This window comes from Artibeus jamaicensis, unplaced genomic scaffold (genome assembly GCF_021234435.1).
Source record: "Artibeus jamaicensis isolate MK-2021 breed Jamaican fruit bat unplaced genomic scaffold, CSHL_Jam_final contig_2259, whole genome shotgun sequence".
NCBI classification, from domain to species: domain Eukaryota; kingdom Metazoa; phylum Chordata; class Mammalia; order Chiroptera; family Phyllostomidae; genus Artibeus; species Artibeus jamaicensis.
The window spans coordinates 4,002,724-4,030,565 of NW_026521468.1; the positions used below are offsets into that span (position 1 = coordinate 4,002,724).

General features: G+C 42.9%; 2 protein-coding genes across 4 annotated transcripts; one reads left to right on the plus strand and one right to left on the minus strand.

Moving 5' to 3' along the window:
* On the minus strand, positions 1 to 1,350 carry ZNF830 (zinc finger protein 830). The gene has a single exon (XM_037167252.2). The coding sequence runs from the start codon at positions 1,317 to 1,319 to the stop codon at positions 213 to 215; it is 1,107 nt and encodes a 368-aa protein (XP_037023147.2). The 5' UTR covers positions 1,320 to 1,350; the 3' UTR covers positions 1 to 212.
* CCT6B (chaperonin containing TCP1 subunit 6B) lies at positions 1,347 to 26,252 on the plus strand. Of its 3 annotated transcripts, XM_037167241.2 has the most exons (14): positions 1,347 to 1,634; positions 3,291 to 3,354; positions 3,917 to 4,051; positions 8,682 to 8,855; positions 10,493 to 10,596; positions 14,589 to 14,699; positions 15,080 to 15,239; positions 16,912 to 16,994; positions 17,345 to 17,441; positions 17,738 to 17,885; positions 21,816 to 21,949; positions 23,886 to 23,988; positions 25,279 to 25,351; positions 26,060 to 26,252. In XM_037167241.2, exons 1-14 carry the CDS (start codon positions 1,498 to 1,500, stop codon positions 26,130 to 26,132), a joined length of 1,596 nt encoding a protein of 531 aa, XP_037023136.2. In that variant the 5' UTR covers positions 1,347 to 1,497; the 3' UTR covers positions 26,133 to 26,252. The 3 variants fall into 3 exon arrangements, with proteins under 3 accessions (XP_037023136.2, XP_037023137.2, XP_053517121.1); XM_037167242.2 differs by lacking the exon at positions 14,589 to 14,699; XM_053661146.1 differs by lacking the exon at positions 8,682 to 8,855.
* Positions 26,253 to 27,842: the final 1,590 nt, after the last annotated feature.

Consider the following 27,842-nt stretch of genomic DNA (forward strand, 5'->3'; position numbering starts at 1 on the left):
TATATGAAAAAGTTGGCATTTTAATATTTAAAAAATTCTTAAACAACTTTACCTCAAAAATACTTTAAACCAATTTTCCAAAGTGCTATTTTCACAGGCTCACATTTGTACCACAACAACCTGGTCCAGGTATGGAGTAACCGACGTCATAGGGGGAGAGCGCACTTTTCATATAATCGCGAGGGTGTCGGAAACACCGAGTCCTTGCAAACCTATAACAAGGCCCCTTTCACCCTCCAATCCTGAGACAGCAAATCCTGTAGTTCTCCCTCATCGTCGCTGTCGACGTTCTCCTCTTCCTTTTTCTGCAGTTCTTTGATGGCCAGGACCTCTTTGAGCTTACTTTTTAATTCGTCCTGGCGATTCCGCAGCTTCTCCACCCGACGGTAGCACTCGATCTGCTCGTCGATCTCCCCAATCTGCCGGTCCAGCCGTCCCTCCTCGTCCTCCTCGGCGACTATGGCTTCGGAAATGGTGTTGACCTGCCGCATGGCTTTCTGAAACTCGTCCCACTCTTTGTCCATCTGGTCCTTTGGGGCGTCAACCTTTCGTACCCTCGCATCGATCTCAGGGTCGTCAAAAAAGCCTTCTGGTAATGCTTCTGCAGTGTTCTCTTTCCTTTCCACCACTTTTTCATGTATTTCTGCTTTCTCAATGGACCCTGAGTGCGGAACTAGAGGAGCCTTGGGGGGATTTGTATTGGAGAAGTCGCTCGGGAGCATACTACTTGTTGCCTCGCGCGAGGAGGAAAGTGAGTGTTCCTTGCCCTGCACGTCAGGCGGCTGCTTGCTGGTGTCCCCCTCTTGTCCTCCTCCTGCCTCCTCCTCCTCCTCCTCATCTTCATAATCAGGGAGTAAACCAAGTCCCGATGTCTTACCGAGGGTCGTTCTGGCGGGCTCCTTTCCTGCGTGGTCAGCGTTGGTGAGCAAGGAGGACGTGGAGGGCTGCGCCTGGGCCACCTGCGAGGACTTCGCCCTTTTAGTCTCCTGGCTCTCTGCCTCGGGCGCCTTCCTCTTGGCGGGCTGAGGCGCCGCGCTGGCGGACGGCCCCTGGCTCGCCTCCTTCGCGCCTTTCAGCTCGGCCACTTTCTCTCGGTGCAGCTTTCCCAGGACGTGAGTCTGCCACAGGAGCTCGCTCTTCACCGGGGTGTTGCACAGGGCACAGCTCAGCTGCCCCAAACGGTTGTACTTGGCGAATGGAGACTCTACGCGTTTCCTGTTGGAGCTCAGGCGCTGCTTCTCCTTCATCAGCCGCCGCAGCTCGTCCTGACTCACTACCCGCTTCCCGGCCGCAGGCCGAGCCGGGGCGGACGACGCCATCTTCGCGACCGCCCAGAGGCGTTCCTAGCTTCCGGCGCGGCGACGCCTGATAGCGTCACTTCCTCTCCGGGCGAGGATTGGCTGAGGCTGCAGAACGTGAACGTTGGCGCCGGGTTCTATCTCGGAGTGGCGGCCGGGGTTGTTTTTGCCGGTCAGGTGGCTGTTCAACTGTCCTACGATGGCTGCGATCAAGGCGGTAAACGCCAAGGCTGAGGTGGCGCGGGCTCAGGCAGCCTTGGCAGTAAATATTTGCGCCGCCCGAGGGCTGCAGGACGTGCTGCGGACCAACTTGGGTCCCAAGGGCACCATTAAAATGTGAGGCGACGGTTAGGGCGCAGGCGGTTGGTCGGGTCGGGACTGGCAAACGTTCCGCCAAGAGCCCTGTGAACACTCTTATGGGCGATTTCCCTCATTTTCACCTCTGCCCTGCAGTCATCTGTAGCCGGGTGGAGGAGGAGGAGAGAAGCCTTCCCAAGGAAAAGGACCCACCCACCCCACCCACCCACTCGACCAACTTTTCGTTAAGGCTTATGTGCAGTTATAAAGTTCATATAGTGTTTCTCATGAAACGGAAAACAGCTAACTCCCCTGCCCTTTAAGACTGTCTGCCCATATGCCCTTCGATTCAGCTTCGTTTTGGGGTGCGGTGCAGCAGAGAGGGCACGGGCTTTGAGGCCTGGCCGGCGTGGGCTCGGATCCAAGCTTCCACTCCAGCTGTCAGTCCTTAGCAAGTTACTTGGGCGCTGTGTGCCCAAGGTTTTTCCTGTCCAAGTCTTTCAGCATGTATTTATGTAGCGCCATTCTTTCCCTTAGGAGAGAGTGAGGAAAAGAGACTAGTGAGGGCAAAAAGGTGTGAGAGGAGGGATCCAGTCTCAGGAATGAGCGGAATACATTAACAGTAAAACAGGTGCTTATTAGGTACTAACGGGTACAGAGTACGCAGAGACGAGCAAGATAAAAGTTCGGTTTTGGTAGAAATGAATGTGTTGTACGTGTATGTACTATATAACATGTAGTATGTGTTTTAAAGTATGTGGCTTGCATTATACTTATAACATTGTACTGAGGTAAGGGACTAATTATTGATGGGAGAAGGAAAAGACTCAAATAACATTTGATTATTGATCATAGTCTTGAAAGTTGAGTTAGAGTTCACTAGTTGAAGAAGTGAATAAGGTCTTGTAAGATAGAGTGGTTTCAAGAACAAGAAAGCCATTTGGTGTAAATCTAACAAATAAAAACAAACATTATGTATTAAGGGAATCACAAGATTTCATTTGGTAGATGGGACATTTAAAATAGATGTAAGCTCATTGGGAAAGGTCAGCTCTGTCATTGCTAAATAGTTTGGGTTTAGCCTTGAAAATGGTGGAGAACATGAAAACCATTGAAGGATTTTTGATCGGGAAACTGACTGAAGCATTCCATCTTTTAGAAAGATAAACAAAGGGTGGATTCCAATTCAGAGCTATGTGGGTGCTAAACAGTCCAGATTGCAGATGGCAGTGATTGTGGTGGAGTTGGAGAGGAGACAGTGGTTTGAAGAGGCCTTTAGGTCATCGAGTTGACAGAATTTGATGATCTACTAAATATGAGGGATGAAGAAAAGCTAAATTGAGTGAATGAATGGTGACATTTCATCAAAGTGAAAAACCTGCAGGAAATTCCACCAACCTGTGGCTTGTAGACTTCTAGATATTCTTCTCGAGCAAACCACTGTCATCACTGGCCAAGGACTCTCATTCTTAAACGTGTAAATGCTCCACCTGGAATGAGATCGCTGTAGCAGTCATCTGGGAAGAGTGGTTCCGTGGGCTGCAGAGGGTGTTGCTGCGTGCAGGGCCTCCCGGGGTTCGGTGGACATTTTCTAGGCCCAGTGTGTGTGTGAAGGAGAACTGAGGGGCAACCCTGGGGCGTGTCCTGCTCGGCTCTTGCCGTGCGAGGTTAATAACATCTCTGTTTTCTGAACAGGCTTGTTTCTGGTGCAGGTGACATCAAACTCACCAAAGATGGCAATGTGCTGCTTCACGAGATGGTGAGCTGATGCCGCTGACTTCTATGAACCTCACTACAGCTTAACTGAGAACATAATAATCATTTGTGTATCTGTAAACCAAGGCTGTCAGCTAACTCCTGCAACCATGAGATATCCTTGCAGGCTTACATGTCAAAAAATGTTTGTTGGCTGTTTTCAAATCTTTGTGTACTTCAAATAATAGCTTAGGGATACTTCCAAATTAGTTGCATCTTTTAAAGACACTGTGTTATGTTCTTCATAATCGTGGAAAAGTAAAAAAGCCCTTTGCAATTTTAGTAAATATATTCCTCTTCAAGACTGAAGGATTTAATCTAATTTCGGAAATGTCATTGCATTCTTGAGCAAAGACTTTTATAGAATGTTCAGATCTCATTAGTTCTCAGCTGTTAACTTTTGGTCTTGACATTTATTAAGTGTTGAGGATACAAAACCTGTGAGCTTGTAGAATGAAGCTTCTTCAATTTCTTAATTTTACTGTTGCATTTAGGTTATCTTGTTTTTGGTGGACTATTTCTGCATTTTCTTCTGTCTTTTTAAATTGGTTGCTTGCTTTATCCAGCAAATCCAACACCCAACAGCTTCGCTGATCGCGAAAGCGGCCACGGCCCAGGACGATGTCACGGGAGACGGCACCACTTCCAACGTCTTGCTCATCGGGGAGCTGCTGAAGCAGGCCGATCTGTACATCTCTGAGGTACTAGGATTTCTTAGAATTCGCATTTATATGGTGCTTTATTTTGCATGGAAAGTTAACTTTTTTTACACTAGTAAAATGGTTTAGTTTTGGAGGGCAAAGGTTAATATGAAAATATTTTTGACATTATAAATGAAAATAATAATGAACTGTTTTAGCCAAACTAGTATCTTTTATTTGGAATTATATACTTTTTTTTAAAATGAAAAATTTAAGATATTTAAAAAGGTAAAAAATGAGCCATGTACCCATGACTAATGGCCTAAGAAAGAAAACATCACTGAGAAAGTTGAAGCCAAATTATGGTTTTAAAAAATAACTGGGAAAAACTTACTGTTTTTAAAATTGAGCTCACTGAGGTGAATTGTACGTTTCGGGCATGCACTTCTGTAATCCATCACCTGCCTGTTGCACTGCGTGCCCCCCGCCCCAAGCCCAGTCTCCTGGCACCAGGTATTTGACCCCCCTCCGCCCTCTCCACACTCTCCCCACCCCCTTCGCCTCTGGTGGTCACCATACCGTTGTCTACGTCTGTGAGAGTTCTTGTTTTGCTTTGTTTGTTTGTTGCTTCCTGTTTTATATCCTGCATATGAGTGGAATCATACGGTCCTTGTCCTTTTCCACTGGCTTGTTTTGCTTGGTGAGGTGCTCTCAAGGTCCACCATGGTGCTGCAAATGGCAGTAGTTCATCCTTTCTTATGGCGGAGCAGTGTTCATGGTTTGTATCTGCCACACCTTTATCCAGCCGCCTCGGGGTCATGTTCAAGTCTGGGCTGCTGTGAGTAATGCTGCAGTAAACGTAGGACCACCTGTATCTTTAAGAATGCATGTTTTCAAATGTTCTGGGTTGACACCCAGGAGGGGGATTGCTGGGTCAGATGGAAATCTATTCTTAATTGTTGGAGGGGCCTCCATATTGTTTTCCAGTGTCTGGACCAGTTTCCATTCTCACCACATCTTTTCCTCCACGTCTTTCTAACACACGTCACTTCCTGTCTCGTTAATCACAGCCGTTCTGGCAGGTGTGAGGTGACATCTCACCGTGGTTTTGATTTGCATTTTCCTTACAGCTGGCAGCGCTGAGCATCTTTTTGTGTATCTCTTGGCCGTTTTTATGTGTTCTTGGGGAAAATGTACAGGTCCTTTGCCCATTTTTAGTTGGATTGTTTGTTGTTTTGTTGTTGAGTTGTGTGAGTTCTTTATATATTTTGGGCAAAGCCCCAAAATGTATTTTATATTTGCTAATATAAAATAAAATATATTTTATATGTTTTGCTTGCCCCATATCGGAGGTCTGTTTGCAGACGTCTTCTCCCATTCGGTTGCTTGCCTTTTTGTCTTGGTGGGAATTTCTTTTCCTGAGCGGAAGCTTTTTAGTTTGATGTAGTTCTGTTTATTTATTTTTGCCTTTACTTCCCTTGCCTTCGGGGTCAGGTTCAAAAAAGCCTCTCTGAGTCCAAGGTCTGTAAGTTTAGTGCTTATGTTTTCTTCTATATGTTTTACTGTTTCAAATCTTATATTTAAGTGTTTAATCCATTTTGAGTTAACTTTTCTGCGTGGTGTCAAATAGCAATCTAGTTTTTCTTTTGCCTGTGGCTTTCCAGTTTTCCCGACACCATTTACTGAGGGCTTTGCTTTTGGAGAAAAATTGCCGAAGGCTTCCCACCTTGTGAATTTACCTGCCTTTCTAGTTTTATTTCCCTTATAGACTGTCTGCTGTAGCCAGACTCCTCCATTCTCTAGCCTCTGGAATCATTACGGGTATTTCTACCTCTTTGCCTTTGTCTGCATTCTTTCCTTGGCCTTACTTATCTGTCTTCTCCAAGGATTTGAATTGTCTTCTCTTTCAAGGAGCATTTCACAAAGCACAGCCTGGTCAAAATGTTAAAATGATTACTTCTTTGTGTTTCATGTAGTATTGGGAATTGTCTATTAATTTAGTACCTGCGGCTTAGTTCAGTAAGGATGCTTTTGCCTGTTAGCAGTAAAAACTTGACTAAAAGTCACTTAAACAATAAAGAAATTATCTGCCTTGGCAGAGTGTAGAGTGATAAGGCAGCTTCCAGGGCCAGTTGATTCAAAAATTCAGTTGGTTACCAAGTACGCAGGGCCCCTCTGTCTTTTGGCTCTCCTACTTATCCTGCTGTTTCATCAGAAGGCTCACTTTCACCCAGACTGTAAGGCTGTCTGAGGAAGTCAGGACCGCCTTCTGCCCTTAGTGACACTCAGTGGGAGAGGGAGGGGGGTGCCGTTCACCCCGCTGCGGAGCGCAAGGTCTCACTTCATGTGATTGGGCCGGCGTTGGTCTTGTGTCATCCCAGACCAGTCACAGTCTTTAGGGGAACTGACTTAATCTAATGGGGGGCCCGCTCCCCACCCCGAGTTAGGGATCGGGTCGGCTTCCTCTCGAGCACTGGAGGGAGAGGCAGACCTAAACAGATTCGGGCTGGGCTAGGAAGAGAGAAGCTCGGGAAGGGGAGGTGCCGGCAGACGTTGACGTACCTGTGAAACTGTGTGGCAGCGGAGCAGCAGAGCCAGACGTGGGGTGTCACCTGGACACTGAGGGAGGGGGGCCCTAACCTAGCCTGACGGAGTCGGGAAGCACTTTCTGGAGGAAAGAAGGCCTGGGCTCAAGCTTTCGGATGAGAAGGAGTGAGCCAGATGAAGGAGCGAGGGGCGAGGAGAATGGCATTCCAGGAGGAAGGAGCAACGTGAGCAGGGGCAGAGAGAAGAGGGGCCACACGCTGTGTGTACAGATACTGGACGTTTGGTGTCGGTGGGGTTTAAGGTGATGTGGACAGCGGTGAGTAGGCCCGAAGAGTAGGCGGGAGCCAGCTCACGGAACGCACTGAGCACACCAACCAGGGAGAGCACTGTTCGTATGAACGTACTGCTGAGTGAGGGGAGTGTTTGACAATGGTCACCACAGGCTCTGAAGTCGGGCCTGTGGGTTTAAATCCTGGCTCCTCTTCTTAACTGCCCGCTGATTCCAGGCAAATTACATTATCCCTGTAAGCCTCAACTTCCTCATCTGTGAAACGGGCATAATAATGGCAACTCCCACTTCACTGTGCTGAGAGGACTAACATAAATAATACACGTAAAGCTCTTCAGAATAGTGCCTGGCACAAACGCTCAGTAAATGTCAACTTTCAGGAATTGTTACAAGACTAATGTAAAGGAGTGGAGGTAATAAGTTAGACCTAGTTTCAGCTTCAATAATTTTGTGCATTGCTTTTCAGAATAAACAATTCTGTTTTTCAAAAAAATATTTTGTTATAATGTCCGACCTATAGAAAAGTTACAGGAATATTCCAAAGAATAATATTTTTCTCAGATAAATAAATGTATATATGTGTGTTTATACTTGTTGTAATGTACATTTTTTTAATGAATGGTATAAAAATAAGTTGCAGAGGCCCTGACTGGGTAGTTCAGTTGTTAAATCAACATGCCAAGGTTGAGGGTTCAATCCCTAGTCAGGGTACATACAGAAATCATCCAGTGAATATATTAATAAGAAGTGGAACAACAAATCAGTTGCATGCTCTCTCTCTCTCATAAAAAAATAAAATCTTAAAAGATTTTACTTATTTATTAGTAGAGAGGGGGGAAGGGAGAGAGGAAAAGAGGGAGAGAAGCATCAGTGTGTGGTTGCCTCTCACATGCCCCCCCCTCCACCCGGGGCCTGGCTCTGCAACCCAGGCACGTGCCCTGACTGGGAATCAAACCGGTGACCCTTTGATTCACAGGCCAGCACTCAGTCCACTGAGCCACACCAGTCAGGGCAATAAATAAATCTTTAAAAAAAAGAGTAAGTTAGAGATACGACAATCTAAATATTTCAGTGTATATTTCTTAAAACCAGGGAATTCTCTTATATAATTCAGTATAGTGGTCAAAAACAGGAAACTGATATTAACACTGACACACTGATGCAGATTTTATTCCGATTTCATCATTCGTCCCAATAGTGTCCTTTACAGCAGAAGGAAATGCAGGTTCAAGCATTGCATTCAGCCCTCACGTCTCTGGTCTCCTTGAAGCTGGGCCGTTGTTCGTGTTCCGCGACAGCGTTATTTTTAGAGCACAGGCCAGTTAGTTTGTGGGAAGTCCCTCCAGTCAGATTTGTTAGTTTCCTCAGAGGAGACTCAGGTGACACACTTTCAGCAGGGGTGCCGTGTAAGCACCGTAGTGTCTCTGATGCATCGTGTCTGGAGGCACGTGTCCGTTTGTCCCATTACTGTGATGCTAACCTTGAGCACTGAATGAAGGTGCTGCCTGTCGCCAGTTTCCTCCAAGGCAGTGGCGATTCTCTTCCTCTGGGATAAGAGGACTTCTGCGCCCATTCCGAAGGGCACCGCGGGACAACAGGGTCATGGTTTTCGGAATTACAAAGAACTTACGTCGTTTTCTTATACCGGACTTAGAATTTTTCTGTAAGTTTGAGATTGTTTTAAATGCGAAGCAATGAAAAATTGCTTTATAAATTATATACATACACTTATGTTTAGTGGCACTGATGTGAGTAATACTACTTTTTTTAGACATACCTACTAATAGGAGAGGATGGTTATTTTACTTTGCGTGACTTTACTTTATAATTTATAGTTTTATGTTGTTTTAATAGGGCCTGCACCCTAGAATAATAGCGGAAGGATTTGAAGCCGCAAAGAAAAAAGCACTTGAAGTTTTGGAAGAAATTAAAATGAAAAAAGAGATGAAAAGAGACTTCCTCTTAGATGTGGCTCGAACATCTCTGCAAACTAAAGTTCACGCCAAACTGGCTGATGTATTGACAGAGGTCTGTGATTAAATTGACGTGTTTAGAAAGAGTATAGCCTGACATAGATTTCTTTGCCTGTAAGATAATCAACTATTGCGTGTGGTTCTTTGGAACATAAAATAAATCGTAAAATATGTAAGATGAACACATGTTTCTAGGCTTGCTTACTGACTACATTTGATTTGTCAGAACAGTAGGTACAGTTTTTTACAAAAGTGTCACATGGGGGTGATGTGCTGGTCTCTTTAGCCTTGAGGGCCGTGTGCACCGTGCGAGGTGACATGTGAGGGAGCCGGGTGGGCTGTGTGCTGTGCGGTTAGGGGGCCGCTTCAGTGCCGCAGCGCGGTGGTCCTTTCAGCCCTCACAGCTGGGCAGTGCACGGTTGGTGCTGTTACTTCTACACGTGGAATGTGTGTGCTACAAGGACGAGATCAGGTATGTTGGGAAGCCTTCATCAGGCAGCTGTAGTCTGGCGATATCACTGCTGCCTGGCTTCGCGGTTTCTGAAACCTGAATGTATCAATGTATCAGGAGCGGTGAGTTCATAACCAAATTCTCAAGACAGTGACATATAAATTAGGGTGCCGTCATGCTCCTTTACTCTGAGAAATGTAAACACCAAGTGGGTTGGACATCTGAGCTGTTTCTGGGCAATTCTCCTTACCTGTAGGAAAACCTAGTTGGGAGATCAGGTTTTAAAATCAGGCAGTTTCTTACGGAGCAGAGTCTGATAAAGACTGCTGCATTTTCTGCTTTGGGAACACATGTATCAAGTGGCTCAGAGTCTTCACGCTCTGGTTAGAGCCTCACTCTCTTTTCGAGTGACACGAACACTGGGACTCTCAGTGTCCAATGTTTTTGTCATCATTGGGCTCCAAAACCAAATATTCTGTTACATTAAGTAAACTTTTTTAAGATCCTTTCTTTTGCTCTATTTATATTTTAGGATGGTTGTGCTATCACACTTAATTTCTGTAGTCATTTTTATATTGCTTTCTGAACTAAGTAACAGTATATTGTGTTATGCTTCTCAAATTGCTTATCCCTGGGGATATTTGGCAGAATAAGTGAGGCACATCTTTCTGGAGTGTCAGTTTTCACTTTACAATTTCTGGGGAAACGCATTTCTGTGTTAAACCGTACATGTATATATAATGGTATGACATGGAAGGTTTTCATGATAAACACAAAACTAAACTTTCATATCGTTGGAGGCAGCAAGTGTGAGCTGTACCCCCGTGTCAGGTCTCCTTCTCTTCTCCCAAGGCGTCCTTCGGTGGAGGAGTTCGGGCAGTGCTGCTGCAGCGGCGAGAACCGTGGCCTGGCAGTTCCAGAGGCCTGGGTTCCAGGTCTGGTCCTGATACTGCTGTCTAGACCTTGTTTTAAGACCGTGACTTCTTAAAGTCCTGTATTAGTTTCCTTATCTGTAAAAGAAAGGGTTTGGACCTAAAGACCTCCGAAGGCCCATGGGCTGTAATTACTAGTGTCCAGTGACCAACTGGCCTGCCTTTTTGGCCTGGCCCTGTGTTTTGGAGCCTCTTAGATGCTTCATCTAAGAGGCTCTTTATCTGCTTCGTCTGGTGGTAGATCACTTGGGCCAGTGGTTTTTTTCAGTAGCCCGAATAATTCCCTGTTCCCATTCACTTCTCTTTCAGGCCGTGGTGGACTCTGTGTTGGCTGTTAGAAGACCGGGGCACCCTATTGACCTCTTCATGGTGGAGATCATGGAGATGAAGCACAAATCAGAAACGGATACAAAGTAAGTTACATAAACTCTGGAGATAGGCAGACTCTAGAGTGTTTGGTTGTCTTCAGATATTCTTTCATTAATTTCATTAGTTATTCATTAACATATGTTAATTGAATACTTACCAGAGCCAGTCCTTGTTTTAGGTGCTAGAAGTGAAAAGTAGGCAAAACAGAATTTCTCCAAGAAGCTTACATTTCTAGTTGGAGGTAGTAAACAAACTAGTGATAACAAACGAGTGAGCTTGTGCATGGTTTCAAGTGACATGAAACTGAACCAGAGAACTAGGAAGTCTCCGAGGAAATGAGGGGGCTAGCCCTGTGAACACCGGGAAGAAGGGTCTGCTAGGCAGGGGTGACAACAGTTGCGAAGGCCCTGCCCGAGGCGGACACGTGCTGGGGTGTTACCTGTGTCCAGAGCGGAGTCAGGTGAGTGGAGGTGAGAGGTCGGGGAGGTAAGAGGGGCCGTGCGCTTGGCGTCACCTGCGTGTGCACGTGCTCAGAGGAGGCGCCTCGTGCTGCTGTGGGACTTCACTCATGTGCCACGTCCTGTCGTGGAAGGTCCGAGACACATGTAACAGTGAATAGAAGGGAAGAGTGAACTCACGTACCCCGCTCATGTTTTATCCATTTCAGTGTGTAGCGCATCTTATTTCCCCGTACATGTTCCTTTTCCTTTCCCCGTCCCAAACTTGGATTATTTTGAAGCCAGTCCAGATATCATATTTCATCAGTAAATACTTGAACTTTAATATATGTGTGTATATTTTTACTTATTTATAGGAGGTCTGTTTGGTTCTTTCTTAATTTGCCATATCACTGTTTATGGTTTCCTGTTTTCTGTGTATCTTCTCAGATACGCAGAAAATAGATATCTGCATAGATATCTTCTCAGATATGCAGAAATAAAACTTACATTTTGTTTCTTTAAGCATATAGTTCATGTCTGATAATTATAATATTTAAAGTCTGCCTTGTCTATTTATGGTGTTTGTTGTGTTTTGCTGGTTCTTACTCACCACACTTTGTTCCTGTATGTGCCATTCATCGTGTTTGGAAAAAGTCTCTGTAGAAACAATTTGCAGCCTGGGATGCAGGTGCTCTTCTGAGCAGAGAAGCTGCATCTGCTGCTGCGAGGGCTCTGAGACTTGAACCTGAGCTTTACACTAAACCCACCGCTCGAGGCTCTTCGGGGATATCCGGTTGTTGTGGCTTCTGACGGCGAGTCCATGGGGGGCTGCTTGCTTCTGGTTCGTCCTCCTGATTTCTACCCTGAGTGTGTAACCCACTGGGTTCCCACCTCACGTGAGGACGGCCTTCTACGAGACTCTGCACCTTGCATGAACTCTGACCTCTCAATTCTGTTCTCTTCTCTGTGTGAGGCCGTTGAAACCGAAGTTCAGATTTGCCCAAACTGTCAAGCAACCTTATGATGAGATCCCACAGTTCTCTAAGGGTTTCTGTTTTCTTTTCAGTTTTGAAAGGAAAATTACTTTGTAGCTCATCACTGTCTTACACCTTTCTAGCATTTTAGAGGGTTTTTGTTTTGTTTTGTTTTTTTGCTGTTAACAAGGTCTTGTTTTCTGTAGTAGGATTGGTCCAAATTGGCCCACCAGTGCCGAGGGCAGCGTGTTTCCGATTTACGTTTTGGAAGGGCCCTGTGGCTGTTGTGCAGAGAGTGCGCTGTGGGGTTGGGTGGGGGCTGCCAGGACAGAGGCCGGAAACCGGCGGGGCTGGGGGGGGGGGCTCCTCTGTGATGTATGTGAGAAATGACAATGGTTTAGGTCAGGGTGTACTTAGAAAGGAGGGCCGAGAGGATTTCTTAATGTTTTGACATAGAAAGTGACGGGAACAGAGGAGTCCGGGATGTCTCTTGGGTTTTTGCAGGAGCAGCTGGGAAGGCGGAGGTGCCGTTTCCTGGGATGGAGAAGACTGGGAGGCGCAGGGGTGGGGAGTGTTGTGTGTTAGGGATCTATGTGAAGAGGCTGGGTGGAGAGTTGGAGATGTGTGTCTGCGGTTCAGAACTGTGGTCTGGACTGGAATACATGTTTGGGAGTCAGTCGGTGAGTGGGTGACGGAAAGCTACAAGAGTTGATGAGGTCATCTGGCAGGTAAACGCAGACAGAGGAAAAAGGGATGTTAGGGACTGGGAACTTAGGGAAGCGCCACTGTCTAGAATTGGAAAAACAAGGAGCGTTCAGCAAAGGAGACTGAGGAGGGGTGGTCAATGTGGTGGAGGGAGAGGGGTGCCCTGGATGCTGAGAGAAGGAAGCATTTCAACAGGGAGAGGATAATCAGCTATGGTACACGCTGCTGAAAATTTGAGCAAATTGTTGTAAGCTGAGAATTGTTAGATTTGGAAAGCATTTGTGGTTTTTTTGGGGTAGCTTTAATGAGAGCCGATTCAGTAAAGGGGTGAGTGTGAACGTCAGATTGAAGGTGGGCTCAAGAGAGAATGGTTTGGGAAGAAGTGAGGGTGCAAATGGAGACAACTCAGGGGAGTTCAGCTATAAAAGCAGGCGGAGAACTGGGGGCGTAGCTAGAAGGGACTGTGAGGATGGGGTTGAACACAAAGAACCCTTTGTTTTAAAGATGGGAATTATTATGGCGAATGTGTATCCTGAGGAGGAGGCTCCTGTGGGCGGAAAGACCTGATGTGGGGGGACGGGCGGTGCAGGAGCGGAGGGGAATGAAGCCTGGTGGACAGAGGGGCTTGACCTTCGAGAGGAGCACGGACGGTTCATTGTCCGTTGTAGCATGTTCGGGTTCAAGTGCAGACGGATTGGCAGAGGTAGTAACGGCACAGCATTTCACTTTTTCTTAAAGACACAAGGTCATTTGCTGAGAGCGAGGAGGGGGGAAGAGTGAAGGAGACTCGAAGAGTGAAGGATCTTGAACATGTAGTCTGCTTGTTCCTAAATGAAACAGCATCAGGTTAAGTTGGGAGTTAGGAATAATCTAGTTAGATTAAAACTTCAGAAACTTCCTTATAATTATATTTAACTGTTTGGAAATTATTTCCTTAGTGCATAACAAATATTGGTTATGAAATATTCATAAGTAGAAATGACATTCCCTAGTTGGGCATAAATGAATTTTTAAAGAGTTATAAAGATATTCACTCTTGAAGGGACATTTGGAAAAGAGGAAATAAGATCCCCCAACATTATCTATATTTTTACATTCCCATTGTCTGTATTTTTACAAAACCACTCAAGCATAATCCTACTCTTTTACTTTCATATTTTTTCTTTTCACTGCCCAGGGGCTATTTTTTAAGAAACCATCACCTGAGGATATGTTTATTCTTTTAGAGAGAGAGGAAATGAGAGAGAGAGACAGACAGACAGACAGACAGATAGACACATTGATGTGAGAGAGAAACATGGATCGGTTGCCTCCTGTATTCAGTCCAACCGGGAAATGAACCCACGACCTTTTGGCATACAGGATGGTGCTCCGGCCACTTTAGGCACCTGGGAAGGGTGGCTAAAGGTGCTTGTCTTGTTTTTAAAGGATAGTTATTACCATGTTTTATGTGCAGTTTGTCATCGACTGCTTATCTGCTACCCCTGTAAATATTTTTCTGTGCTATTACGAAGTGTTCACGACTGTGAAAGAGCTGGGCCATTATTTGCTGAACAATGCTTTATTGTTGGACATTTAGCTTAACATTTTAGTTGTTTCACATAATTATTTTGAACAAATGTTCCTAAGAAACTCATTGTGTGCCTACCTTTCATTACTCGATCAGCTGTGTCATTTGTTTGAGCACATAATTTAGAGGATAATTCTGGGTTGATTTCACTGAGACTGAACAGTCACAGTGTGTTAGAGCAAGTTATCATTTCTAATTTCACTAATTATGTGTTAGGATTAAAGTTGGGGCAAGGAAACAGTATGTGCCCTGGCAGTTCTGTTGCAACTTTACAGAGTGTAATTCTAATTTTATACCAAATTTTAGAATGTATATTCAAAGAAAGAAACATTAAATGTTTTTAATAGGTTGATAAGAGGATTAGTTTTGGATCATGGTGCCCGTCATCCAGAAATGAAGAAGCGAGTAGAAGATGCATTTATCCTTACTTGCAATGTATCACTAGAATATGAAAAAACGTATGTAGGTCATTTACTCTTTATAGCTTTTGTTTTGTTGTTTTTTTAAGATTTTATTCATTTTTATAGAGGGGAAGGGAGTGAGAGAGGGAGAGAAACATCAGTGTGTGGGTGCCTTTCATACGTCCCTTCCTGGGAACCTGGCCTGCAACCCAGGCATGTGCCCTGACTGGTAATCGAACCGGTGACCCTTTGGTTGCCAGCCCAGTATTCAGTCCACTGAGCTACACCAGCCAGGGCTACTCTTTATAACTTTTGGAATTGTTTTTTTCTAAAAGTGTTTTAAAGTTTTTTCTTTCCTCCCAAATGTTCAGTATAAACATCTAACTTTTCCTGTTCCTCTCACTACCTTTACTAGCTTGTTTTTATTCATCTTTTAGAGAGGTAAGCTCTGGTTTCTTTTATAAGACTGCAGAAGAAAAAGAGACCTTGGTAAGAGCTGAAAGAAAATTTATTGATGATAAAGTACAAAAGATAATAGACCTGAAAGGCAAAGTCTGTACTCAGTCCAACAGAGGATTTGTTGTCATTAATCAAAAGGTGAGAAAAAAAATTTAGATTTTTAACTATTTGTAAATGGTTCTTCATTTTTTAAAAAAATATTTTATTTGTTAATTTTTAGACAAAGGGAAAGGGAGGAAGAGAAGCATCAATGTGTGGTTGTCTCTTGCGTGCCCCCTAGTGGGGACCTGGCCCACAACCCAGGCATGTGCCCAGACTGGGAATTGAACCAGCAGTCTTTTAGTTTGCAGGTCAGCGCCCAATCCACTGAGCCACAGCAGCCAGTGCTCTTCATTGTTTTTCAGAGTATGGTCTATGGGCCCCCAGGAGTCCTTAAGACCATTTCCGGGAGTTTATGAGGTCAAAACTATTTTCATAGTATTAACAATAACGCCTTTTCATTGTGTTGACATTTGCACTGACGATGCAGGAGCAGTGGCGGGCAGACTGGCTGGTGCCCGGCACAGGTGGAAGCAGTCGCACCGAACTGTACTGGTGGCCTCGTGCTCTTGATTGTCACTCGGGCCCACACTGGCCGTTGAAAGGGGAAAGGCAGGTTCCTTTAAGGAGGTGTTCACGCAGTGGTGAAACGTATTACTTTTATTAAGTTTTGGCCCTTAAATGATTCCGTGTGATAAAATGTGAAGTGTGCACGTGCGGTGCGTCAAAGTTCGTCTTGAAGGAAGCTCTTGTGTGGTGGAGCTTTAAGCTACACTGGCTGCTTCTTTCACGCAGTGCCGTTTTTACTTGAGTGACCGACAGACAAACTGTTTATACGTGGGTGCTTGGTAGGTTTTTCTCAAAAATGAGTACATCGTCTTGTCACTTCAAGGCAAACAACTGACAGTATTTGTTGCCAATGATAGCATTGAAGCCTTCAAACAAAATTAGAATTTTGGAAAACTCGTATCTGCCACTGTGAGTTTGCTAGCTTTCCAATATTTACAAGATTTTTCTCGTGTTATTAGTAGTGATATTAGCAAAGGTGATATTTTTTATATTGTATAACTATAAAATGTGTCAACATTTGGAAGCTCTGCCTAACTTAGTGAACCATTATTTTCTAAAGGCCTTAAAAAATGCATGATTTTACAAAATATGCACAAGTAAATAATTCAAAGTGCAAGGTGGACAAATGGATTTTAACGTGAGAGAGTGTGGAAAGGTTATTGATACGGTTCCATAGTCCACATTGAAACTAACCACTTGTTGAATTTTCCTATCAGAGAAGAATATCTGCATTCATCTGAAAAGGCTTTTAAAATATTCCTCTCTTTTCTAGTACATGTTTCTGTGAGGCCAGGTTTTCTTCTTAAACTTTAGCCAAAACAACATATTTCACCAAATCGAATGCAGAAGCAGATAGGAGACTCATGCTGTCTTCTCTTCAGACAGATATTAAAAAGATTCGAAAATGTAAAACAGTGCCACTACTCTCACTGTATTTTTTGTTTAGGAAACTACTGCAAATTTTCATTTAAAAGTGTTATTTATGTTAACATAAATGTATTTCTTACTATATTAAATGGATTGATAAATGTTAAACTCTTCCATTTTAATTTATAATATGACAAATATAGATATAGCTCATATAAACAAAAGCTCTTTGGCCTCTTTGATTTTTAAGTGTGTGAAGCAGTGCTGAGATCAAAAAGTCTTAGAACTGCTGGCTTGAAACATGCTTGTAATGTTTGCATTAATTTGATCGTAGGGGATCGATCCGTTTTCCTTGGATACGCTTGCACGACACGGCATAGTAGCTCTTCGCAGAGCAAAACGAAGGAATATGGAAAGGTAAGCTTGCAGGTAATTAGGAGTCCTAAGTTTATTAACAGTAAATGGAAATTATCCCATATGTATTCCTTTCAGCTCATATGTAAACATTGTTGAGCAAAATAGTAGCGTACAAATTTCAAATTTTGTTTTTAATTTCAGTGAATAGTGAAACTGTTAAATATCAAGATTAACCTACCTCAGACCTCTCTTGAAATACAAGGAAGGTTTTCATCTTTTTAAAACAGATTTTAAAAGCAATATAATCCAGTGACAATGTAGTCTTCCGTGCTAGGTATTTTTCCACCTTTAAGAGATTTGTCTTTGTGTTTTCGGTAACCAAAGCTATGTTGATATCTCCGCAATTTCAGACTCTCTCTTGCCTGCGGTGGGATAGCTGTGAATTCCCTGGAAGACCTGAGCATAGATTGCTTGGGCCACGCTGGGCTTGTGTATGAACACGCATTAGTGAGTATTTCTGGGGCAGTGGTTATAAAGTGAGCAGTAAAACATGTTTAAATACTCAACCTTTTAATTTAGGTTGTACATTCTGAGGTCTGAATAATCCACAGGATAGATTTTACAGTTTGTTTACCCAAATGTTTGGTAAGAGTTTAAATATGACTTAACTGCTCTTAACGTGTATTTAGTTATGTTTGACAAGAAAAAAAATCCACGTGAAGATTGGATTCTAATATTATAAACTAAAGGTCTTGACCGCCTAATGACATATTAAAGTCGTGTATTCTTGGATTATCCTTTAGGGTGAAGAGAAGTTCACTTTTATTGAGGACTGTGTCAACCCTCGCTCTGTCACCTTGTTGGTTAAGGGACCAAACAAGCACACTCTGACACAGATCAAAGACGCTGTGAGGGATGGGCTTCGTGCCGTCAAAAACGCCATCGAGGACGGTAGGTTCTCTGCTGTGATGGATACGAACCTTCCATAGTTTTTAAGTGGTAATAAATCTCTTACGGTATGTATACTACTTTCAAAGGTGTTAATGATGAGTATTCTCTCATCTCACTTTGGACAATTTATAGTTTGGATTGTGAAGGTTTTTCCCTTTGGGATAGTCTTAACAGTATGCTGTTTTTTAAATTATCTTCTGTTTATAAAGTGAAAAAGCACTCAATTTAATGCTATAGTATCAATTTTTATTTTTAAAACCATGGAAAAGCTTTTACTGCTTAGAACTTAGTCCCTCAGTTGCAATGTCTAACTGCTGTGCTAATATAAAATAATACTGAATGTAAACTGTAGTTGTCAAAGCTAAAAAAAGATTGGGGAAGAATATCAACATTTATTGTTTACTTATAATTTATAAACTGCTTCCTTCTGAAAGGAGTTAGGATAGATAATTCAATAAAGCACACATGTTTAAAGTAGAATAATAAGCACATGAAAAGATGCTCAATATCATTAGTCATTAGGGAAATGAAGATTAAAACCATAAAGAGATACCATTTCACATTAGGATGGCTGTCGTCAGAGAGCTGGACTATATGAATGTTGGAATCCTCATATACAGAGTCCCGCACAAATAACGCCCCCTTTTTATTACAAACTCTTAAGTATGTAATTCTGTAACATAACAATATTACACCCAAGCAAACCATATGACATTTTCAGTGAAGTTTTCAAATTAAAACTGTAAATTATTGCACTCATATCATTGCCCTACAAACCACACTCAGGCAGGTGTTACTTCTGCTGAACCCTGTATACAGTTGCTGGTGGGAACCGTTGGAAAACAGGCAGTTCCTCAACAAGTTAAACACAGATTTACTGTGTGACCCAGCAGACCAGCTCTCAAGTGTACACAAGAGAGTTGGAAACGTATGTCCACACAAAGAACCTGTACACTAACATTCACAATAGCACTATTCATTGTAACCAAATAGTGGAATCAATCCAAGTATCCGTTAACTGATGAACGGATGAACGAAGGGTGGTATGTCCATACAGTGGAGTATTATTCAACCACAAAAAGGAATGAATACTGATATATGGTACAGCACGATGACTTTGAAAACATTATGCTAAGAGTCTAGACACAAAAGGCTGTGTATTGTGTGACTTCATTTCTATGAAATATCCAGGAGAGGCAGAGCCATGTGGACAAAAGGTCGGTTAGTGGTTGCCAGGGCCGGGGAAGGGGGAAGTAGGGAACGAGTGCTCGTGGGTACAGAGTGGTTTTTTTTTAAGTGTTTTGGAATTAGGGGTGATGGTTGCACAACCATAGGAATATACTAAAAGCTACTGTAAACTGTAACTTTAAAAGGCTGGATTTTATTGTATGTGAATTATATCTCAAAAAAATAGAGTAGTAAACGTTATGAACAGGAGGCCAGATTTATTTGATAAGTAAAAAGATAGATGTGAAATAATGGTAAAATGAAAGCTGAAATGGAAAATTAGAACCTAGGAAAAAACAATTTAAATATTGTATAGCAAATATAATAGTCACTATAAATATTTAAGCTGGTAGAATATAAAAGGATATGATCAGTTATGTAGGTTTCATTATTGAAAAGGGGAAAACACATCAGTTCCTTTGTTGAAAAAATATGGGTTTGCTATAAGGGTCACTGCCTTTTTTTTGTAGTCATTTTTTAAAAAGCTAGCAGTATTTTTACAACAAGATCAATATACATGATTTAGGCATGTAGCCTTTGGTAGTTTACCTGATTCTTAGAATTTGCACAAAAAAAATAAATTGGCTAATTTAAAAAAATGCCTTCAAACACTTAATTTTTAATAAATATTTTTAAAGATTTATTTATTTATTTTTAGAGAGAGGGAAGGGAGGGAGAAAGAGGGAAAGAAACATCAATGTGTGGTTGCCTCTTGCGTACCCCCTAGTGGGGACCTGGCCCACAACCCAGGCATGTGCCCTGACTGGGAATCGAACGGGTGAGCATTTGGTTCGGCACTCAAGTCCACTGAGCCACACCAGCCAGGGCTCCATTCATTAAAGAGACTGTTGTTTCACCCACTGAGCTGCCTCTGCGTCTTTGTTGAAAATCAGCTGTCCGTATTGTGTGGGTTTTTTCTGAGTTCTTCACTGTTCCATTGATGTTTGTCTTTCTCAGTGTTAACATCATACTGTCTTGATTACTGTAACTTTTTAAGTTTTGAAACCAGTAATGTTAATCCTTCAATTTTATTTTTTTCAAGTTATTTTGGTTATTTTAAATCTTTTGCATTTTCATAGGAATTCTAGAATCAGCTTGCCAGTTTCTACCAGAAAGACTGCTAAGATTTTGATTGGATTTTCATTGAACCCGTAGATCGGTTTGGGAATAACTGATACCTTAACAGTGCTGAGTCATGGTATATCTGTATTTATGTGGGCCTTCTCGAACCTATCTCAGTGGTATTTTATAATTTTTAGTATATGAGTCTTACACATCTTTTTTTCAGATTTAGCCTATAGCATGATTTCTTTTGTTCTATTGTACATAGTATTTATAAAATTTCAATTTCTGATTGTTAGTTGTTAACATATAGAAACTTTGCCAATCCCTGAGGTAGGTTTTCAAGTGTAATGACATAAAGTTGCCCATAATATTCCCTTATTATTCTTATAACACCTGTAGAACCTGTAGTGAGATTACCTTTTTCATTTCTGACATTGGTCATTTTTATGTCATTGATTTCCACGCTGATCTTTACTGCTTTCTGTATATTAGGTTTAATTTGCCCTTCTTTTTCTTGGTTGGTAAGGTAGAAGCCGAGGCCATTGATTTGAGACCCTTCTTACTTGCTAACGTAGGTGTTCAGTGGTAAGACTTCCTCCTCGGGGGCTGCTTCAGCAGCATCCCCCAGACGTGGGCGTGTTGCGTTCCCACAGGAGAATGGGATCAGGAAAGCTTTCAAAGTCAGGGGCGATGTCCTAGTTCTGAAGCTGGGTGGAAGGTAGATGGGTACATTCATTTGGACATTTATTCTTTATACCTTATACATATAAATATTTTTGTGTGTATTTAATGCTTAATAAGGACCTTTTAAAAAGTGTCAGAGCGAGGATGTAGTGGCCGCTGCACAGACAACTCTTTTGAGCAGAGAAAGGGGATGGTGTGGGGTGAAGGGGAGATGTGTGTGTGTGTGTGTGTGTGTGTGTGTGTGCGTGCGCGCGTGCGTGCTGTTTTGTGTTAAAGATGGGGGATTCCAAAGCAAGTTTTTGTAAAGGGTCATGAACTTTATAAAGTCGTACAAGCAGGTATAAATGTCATATCCTGATACGAAAATGTGTTTAACTAGAGCTTTTGCCTTAGGATAATAAGAACAGCTAGTTTTTTCTCTCCCCCCTCCCCAGGGAGCAGTTTGAGTTCTGCTGCAGTACAGAGAACAAATACTTCATTGAATCCAAATGAAGTATTTGGATTCCAAATACTTCCAAAGAATTGCCTATGAAGAACAAATTGCCTACCAAAAACTGTGGTCTAATTATCTTGCCCCCCTCAATTTCCAAGTTAGATATTACATTTAGTTACCTGCCACTGTAAGTTATAAATAACTATACTTTAAATGTACTCATAAAGGAGTGTGGTGAAGGTAGAAGAAATGTCTAATTTTATTTGCCGGTGGATAAACAATGAAATCAGCTATTTGTAGCCAGTCTGTACCATGCTCAATTATTTAATGCTGTATAACTTCAGGATGCTTCATAAGACATCTGAGTAATCACTGAGCTGTGCAACTTATTTTACTTCTGTATACATTTAAATATATTTTAGATGTAGACAAGATAATAAAACACACTCGAATAGCTAGCTGCACTTTTCTCTGGTTTTTCTGTGTGGCGTATTTTGCCCATCATTTTCCCCCTCCACTAGGTTGTGTGCTTCCAGGAGCGGGTGCAGTCGAAGTGGCCATAGCTGAAGCCCTCAGTGCGTACAAGCACAGTGTGAGAGGAAGAGCTCGTCTCGGAGTCCAAGCTTTCGCTGATGCCTTACTCATTATTCCTAAGGTACAACTAACCCAATGGCCCAAGAACAGCTGGTTAGACATAAGGTGTTTAATTATAAATTGATCATACTGTCTAGCAGTTAACACAGTAGAAGACAGATTTTTATTTGCATTTCCTCATGTAGTTTTGTCTAAGATATTTTACAGCTAAAGCAGGGAAACTTTGGGACTAACAGCTGAGAACCCTTGTAGCAGTGTAATGAAATAGCCAAATTACCTCCTCGCTTTAGTCTCTGAATTCCAAAGTTGAAGTCACTCCAAAAGTTTTCTTTAAACATGCTTCTTGATTAACTAATTATAATGAAAAATTTTAGAATTTAAGATTTAATTAGATTTTGATGTAGACCTTTATTTTGTTGCTGGTATCCAAAGTATTATTACTTTAAATGGTGCAAAGCGAGAACTTCAGGCTGTTTAACACTCCTAAAGACTAGCTTGCATTTCATTATCACTGTAATTCCTAGGAAAGAAGAGCAACCAGAGTTTTTTCATATATCAGCAGAAGGACAGAGAACTACCATTTCTTTTCCTTTGCCTTAATCTGGTTGTGAACCACTTAGAAATTCAGAAAAACTGTTTCAAATATGCTATTAACCATGAATTAAAACATTACTAGTAATGCTAGTCTCTTTGATAATTACTTATCAAACTCTCTTTGATAATTACTTTAAAATTATTCATGATTTGTAGAATTTTTCTGATTCAGAAATCTGTTTTTTTCCTTTCCTTAAAGCAGCAAAGTTGATAAGTAGTGATCTTAGAGTTGACACAAACTGGTAAACCTAGTATGCATTGGTCACACCTTTTTATTCATCAGTGGTTGGTTTGGGACCACATGCAAATAAACCTGGTTCGGAGCTCAGGTTGAACCTGATGTGAAGTGCAAGTTAAACCTGGTTCAGAGAGCAGGTTGAACCCGGTGTGAAGTGCAGGTTCAACCTGGTTCAGAGAGCAGGTTCAACCTGGTTTGGAGAGCAGGTTAAACCTGGTTCAGAGCGCAGGTATCTCTGTCCCTGTCATCACAGGTTGTGACTCTCCTCATGTTGATGAAGGGCACAAAGATGCTGCAAATATTTTTTTCCTTTTGCAAGTGCCCAGAAAAAAATTGAAGACATGTGGCTAGAGGGACTAGAAGAAACAAGAATACTATTCTACTTTCTTTCATGTTTTTTTTTTTTTAAAGATTTTATTTATTTATCTTTAGAGGGGAAGGGAAGGAGAGAGGGAGAGAAACATCAATGTATGGTTGCCTTTCGTGCGTCCCCTGCTGGGAACTGGCCTGCAGGGAACCTGCCTGCAACCCTGGCATGTGCCCTGACTGGGAATCGAACCTCGATTGTCTGGTTCGCAGGCCCGCGCTCAATCCACTGAGCTACACCAGCCAGGACTTGAAAACCAAGTAACTCTTTTTTTTTTTAAAGATTTTATTTACTTATCTTTAGAGGAGAAGGGAAGGAGAGAGGGAGAGAAACATCAATGTATGGTTGCGTTTGTGCGTCCCCTGCTGGGAACTGGCCTGCAGGGAACCTGCCTGCAACCTGGGCATGTGCCCTGACTGGGAATCGAACCGTGATTATCTGGTTCGCAGGCCCACGCTCAATCCACTGAGCTACACCAGCCAGGGCAATGTTTTTTGTTTTTAAAATCTTTTGCAAGGAGGGAAGGAAATTAATTTAATGGGGTGGACATGGGGGATCTCTAATGCCCCCTTCAGGATTTACGTGATATACATAGGGAAAGTATTTAAGTAAATGTAAAAATGCTAGTATAGAAAATAATAATTTTAGATTAAGAATGAAATTCTTCAAAAGGAGATGATTAGTATATAATGAATGTGTTTTCACAAGACTAGAAAGCAGTGCCTTTTTTATATTTGGTATTCAGATGCACGTGAAGGTATTCTACATATATATTTATTGTTCTTTTCATTTCTGAAGGTTCTTGCTCAGAATTCTGGTTATGACCTGCAGGAAACACTAGTGAAAATTCAGTCTGAGCATTTGGAATCAAAACAACCCATTGGCATCAACTTGAATACAGGTAGGAAAGGGAAGACAAATTAGCTGCTTAATAAAGAAAAAGGTATAGTATAGTGACCCAGAACTTACAGGAATTGGGTGGGGACTTTGGATTTTGATATTTAAAATTTGTGTGCCTTTTAGTTTACTTTTGCTAAATGTTTGTTCATTTAAGAAGTAGTCACTGAGCACTTGTCGTTTGACTCTCGGGATTCACACAGAACAAAACAGCAGAAATCACTGCCCTTGAGAGCTCATGTTGTAGTAGGGGAGATGGGCAATAAAGAATAACCTTAATAAATAAGTTTGTTAGCATTTTTAGAAGCAATGCACTCTCTTAAATGTAAAATAACAGTGTAAGGGTGATTGTGAATGCTAGCTCAGGGGGTGGGGAAGAGGTTCCAGTTTAAAGAGGACGGTCAGGGCAGGCTACTGGGAATGATGACTGCGAACATGCCTATTGAAAAAGGAAGTTGGGGGGAGTTAGCCACCTGGGGCAATCGTGGGAAGATGCTAGGGAGAGGGAATGACCCCGTGGGAAAGTCACTGTCCGATAATTCTGAGCAGGAGGAAGGAGGTGAGGGAGGTAGCAGAAGGTCAGACCGTACCGGCGTGTGGGCCAGTCTGAGGGCTTTGGCTTTACCGTGGAGGAGAGGGGGCAATTCCAAGAGGAGGGTGACATGGACTAATTAAAGGATCACCAGCTACTCTGTGCGGAGGAGTTAGCTGAGCAACTGGAAGGTTGGAATTGCCGTCGGAGAAGACTGTGGGCAAGCACGTTTTAGTGGGGGTTGGTCATCAGCACTGAGCTTGGGCAGAGTACATGTGAAGTATCTGCAGACTTCCAAGTAAAGTAGACAGACATCTGAGTCTGGAGCTCAAGAAGGAGCTCTGGATGGGAGATCAAAACCTGAGAGCCATCAGGGTGTAGATGGTTTAGGTCGAGAGATTGGCTGGGGTCACCTATACTGAGAGTAGAGGGAGGAGTCCAGGACTGAGCAGTTAGGTACTGCAGTGGGAAGAACTCAGCAGGGAGGAGGAAGGACCAGCAAAGCAGATGGAGAAGAAGCCAGGCGAGTGCGCGGTCCCGGAAGATGAGTGGAGGAAGAATAGTTGGGAGGCCGTGATCGACTGTTAAGTGCTGCAGACAGATGAGGCCTGAGAGTCGCCCATTGGGTTTGACAGAACGGAGGTCGGTGGTGACCATGATGATGGTGGTTTTGGTGGTATATTAGCTATTGTTTGAATATACAACAAATATTAACAATATATCAACACGTAGTATTAAAGTAGTTTGTTTTTTACTTTGTAGGTGAGCCAATGGTAGCCGCAGATGCAGGAGTTTGGGATAATTATTGTGTGAAAAAACAACTACTTCACTCTTGGTAAGTTTGCATTAATAAAAGAGAAAGACTTTTGGGAAAAATTTTTTCTATTGTTTTTGCCACCTTAGAGTGGAAAAATGGTTAAATGTGGGAAAAGGCATGGTATTGAGGGTTTTTTAAAAAGATTTTATTTATTTATCTTCAGAGGGGAAGGGAAGGAGAGGGGGAGAGAAATATCAATGTGTGGTTGCCTCTCATGTGTCCCCTGCTGGGAACTGGCCTGCAACCCAGGCATGTGCCCTGACTGGGAATGGAGCTGCGGTTGTCTGGTTCGCAGGCCTGTGCTCAATTCACTGAGCTACACCAGCCAGGGCTAGTATTGAGTTACTACAACCGGCTTCTGTCATTTTACAGTCTCTTTAATGTTTTAATTCTAGGAGTATAAGCTTTAGGAAATGTTACTCTTTCTGTTTATTTGAGGGGAAGGGAAAGAAAGGGCTGTACTGAAATAGTACCACATGCATAGTGGGAAAAATCAAATGATGTGCTAAAAACGAGGTCAGTTTTGCTGGAAAATACAATCAGGCCTCCACTTTATCAGCAAAAGAAATGATAATACAAAGGTGTTGTTTGCACTTAAAATACGTGTCTCATAAAACCTCACAACATCACTGAAGAACGAAGTACCCGTGGGAGCTGGAGATCGCCGTGGGGAGGAGACGAGAGCGAGCGGGCAGGCTTCACTCACCCTGTCCTCTTCTCCTTCAGCACGGTGATTGCCGCGAACATCCTCCTGGTCGACGAAATCATGCGGGCTGGTATGTCTTCTCTCAAAGGGTGACTGAGTTCAAAATCACCTCTTCTAGAAGCTGAAATTCAGCACATCTTATATCCAACTATCATTATACAGCCTCAGCTGTTCTTAATGTTTCACAATAAATGCGGTTCATATTTGTTGGTCTCAGTAGTCTCAAAGGTATTTCATGAAGGCGTAAAGAATACAAGGATCTTTTAAAAGATTTTACCTATCTATTTTTAGAGAGAGGGGAAGGGAGGGAGAAGGAGAGGGCGAGAAGCATTAATGTGAGAGAGAAACATTGGTCGGTTGCCTCTTGCAGAGGCCCTGACTGGGGCTGGCCCGCAACCCAGGCACGTGCCCTGTCTGCTACTCGAACCAGTGACCTTTTGCTTTTTGGGGTGACACCCAACCAGCTGAGCCACACCGGTCAGGGCCACAAGAGATATTTTCACAATCAAGGAATAACAATGAAAATATTTTCCCCTAAGAGTTCTACCTTCCTACCCTTTATTGTACATGTCATATTACGATGTAATAAGATATATATTGTGTATGCCTGATGCTTCAAAAGAGAGGCCAGTAGGGAAAGGTTTGATCAATAGATCAGAGCTTTGGAGTAAGAAATGGTTTATTGATTAAGAAGGTGTAGCTCAAGGAGATGGGAGAACTAATTCTCAAATCCGTCTTAAGAGAATGGATTTGGTCATCTTTTATTGTTAAGGGAAGAGAGGAGGGGCAAGGCAAGGAGTGGATGCCGCTGTAGACAGATAGGCATGGTAAGGGATCCCAAGAAGATAGGAAATTTCTCATTCCCTTTGTTCCTGTTGGCCTGTTGACCCCTGCTGATCCAGTTATGGATCAGTCTCCCATTGGCCAGTCTCCAGTTATGGAGACTCCTGTGAATCTCTAATAAACAGTCATTACTTTGCACTTCTATGTGGACTAGGGTGCTGCTCAAGCCTCAAGCAGAACTTCTCTAGTTGGTTAGCATGTTTATACCAGGAACTATTAGCCTGCAGGCCATCAGAGAGAAGTAGCTTTTCACTGTTACGACTGGGGTTGATAGGTGCTGTCACCACGTTTTTTATTGTAATACTTGGTCTTAGTTCTCAGTTCCTGACATAAGAGCTTCTAACAGCCCAGAATCTCTGGAATTAGTAAGAGTGTCTTTTTGCATGCTAATGAGGAGACTCTAGGCGGACCCCTAGATAGCTTCAGGATGGGGGCTGGCTGCCAGAGGAACCCAGTTATGACTAGAGGGTTAGAACCGAGCCTTTCTCCAGGGAGGGGAGAGGGCCTGCAGATTGACTTGCTAATCAGTCATGCCTACATGAGGGGACCTCCATAAAAATTCCTAAACTGTGGTGTTCAGGGAGCTTCCAGGCTGGGGACCCACCCACGTGCCAGGAGGGAGCCTTCCTGGAGACAGAGGCTCCTGCACCAGGGCCCTTCTGGGCCTCAGTTTATGCACCTCTTCATCTGGCTTTTCATCTGTATCTTTCTAATATCCATTACAATAAACTTACAAATGTAAGTTTAGTGGTACCCTGAGTTCTACGAGCTGTTATCGAAAGTTATCAAATGGAGGAAAGGGGTCATGGGAACCTGATTTGCAGCCGAGTTGCCTAGAAGTATGAATAACATGGGGACTTTGAGTTGTCGTTTGAAGTGGGCAGCAGGTTAAGGGGGACTGAGCCTTGATCTGTGGGGTTCGCACTAACGCCAGGTAGTCGGGGTCACAACTGAATTGGG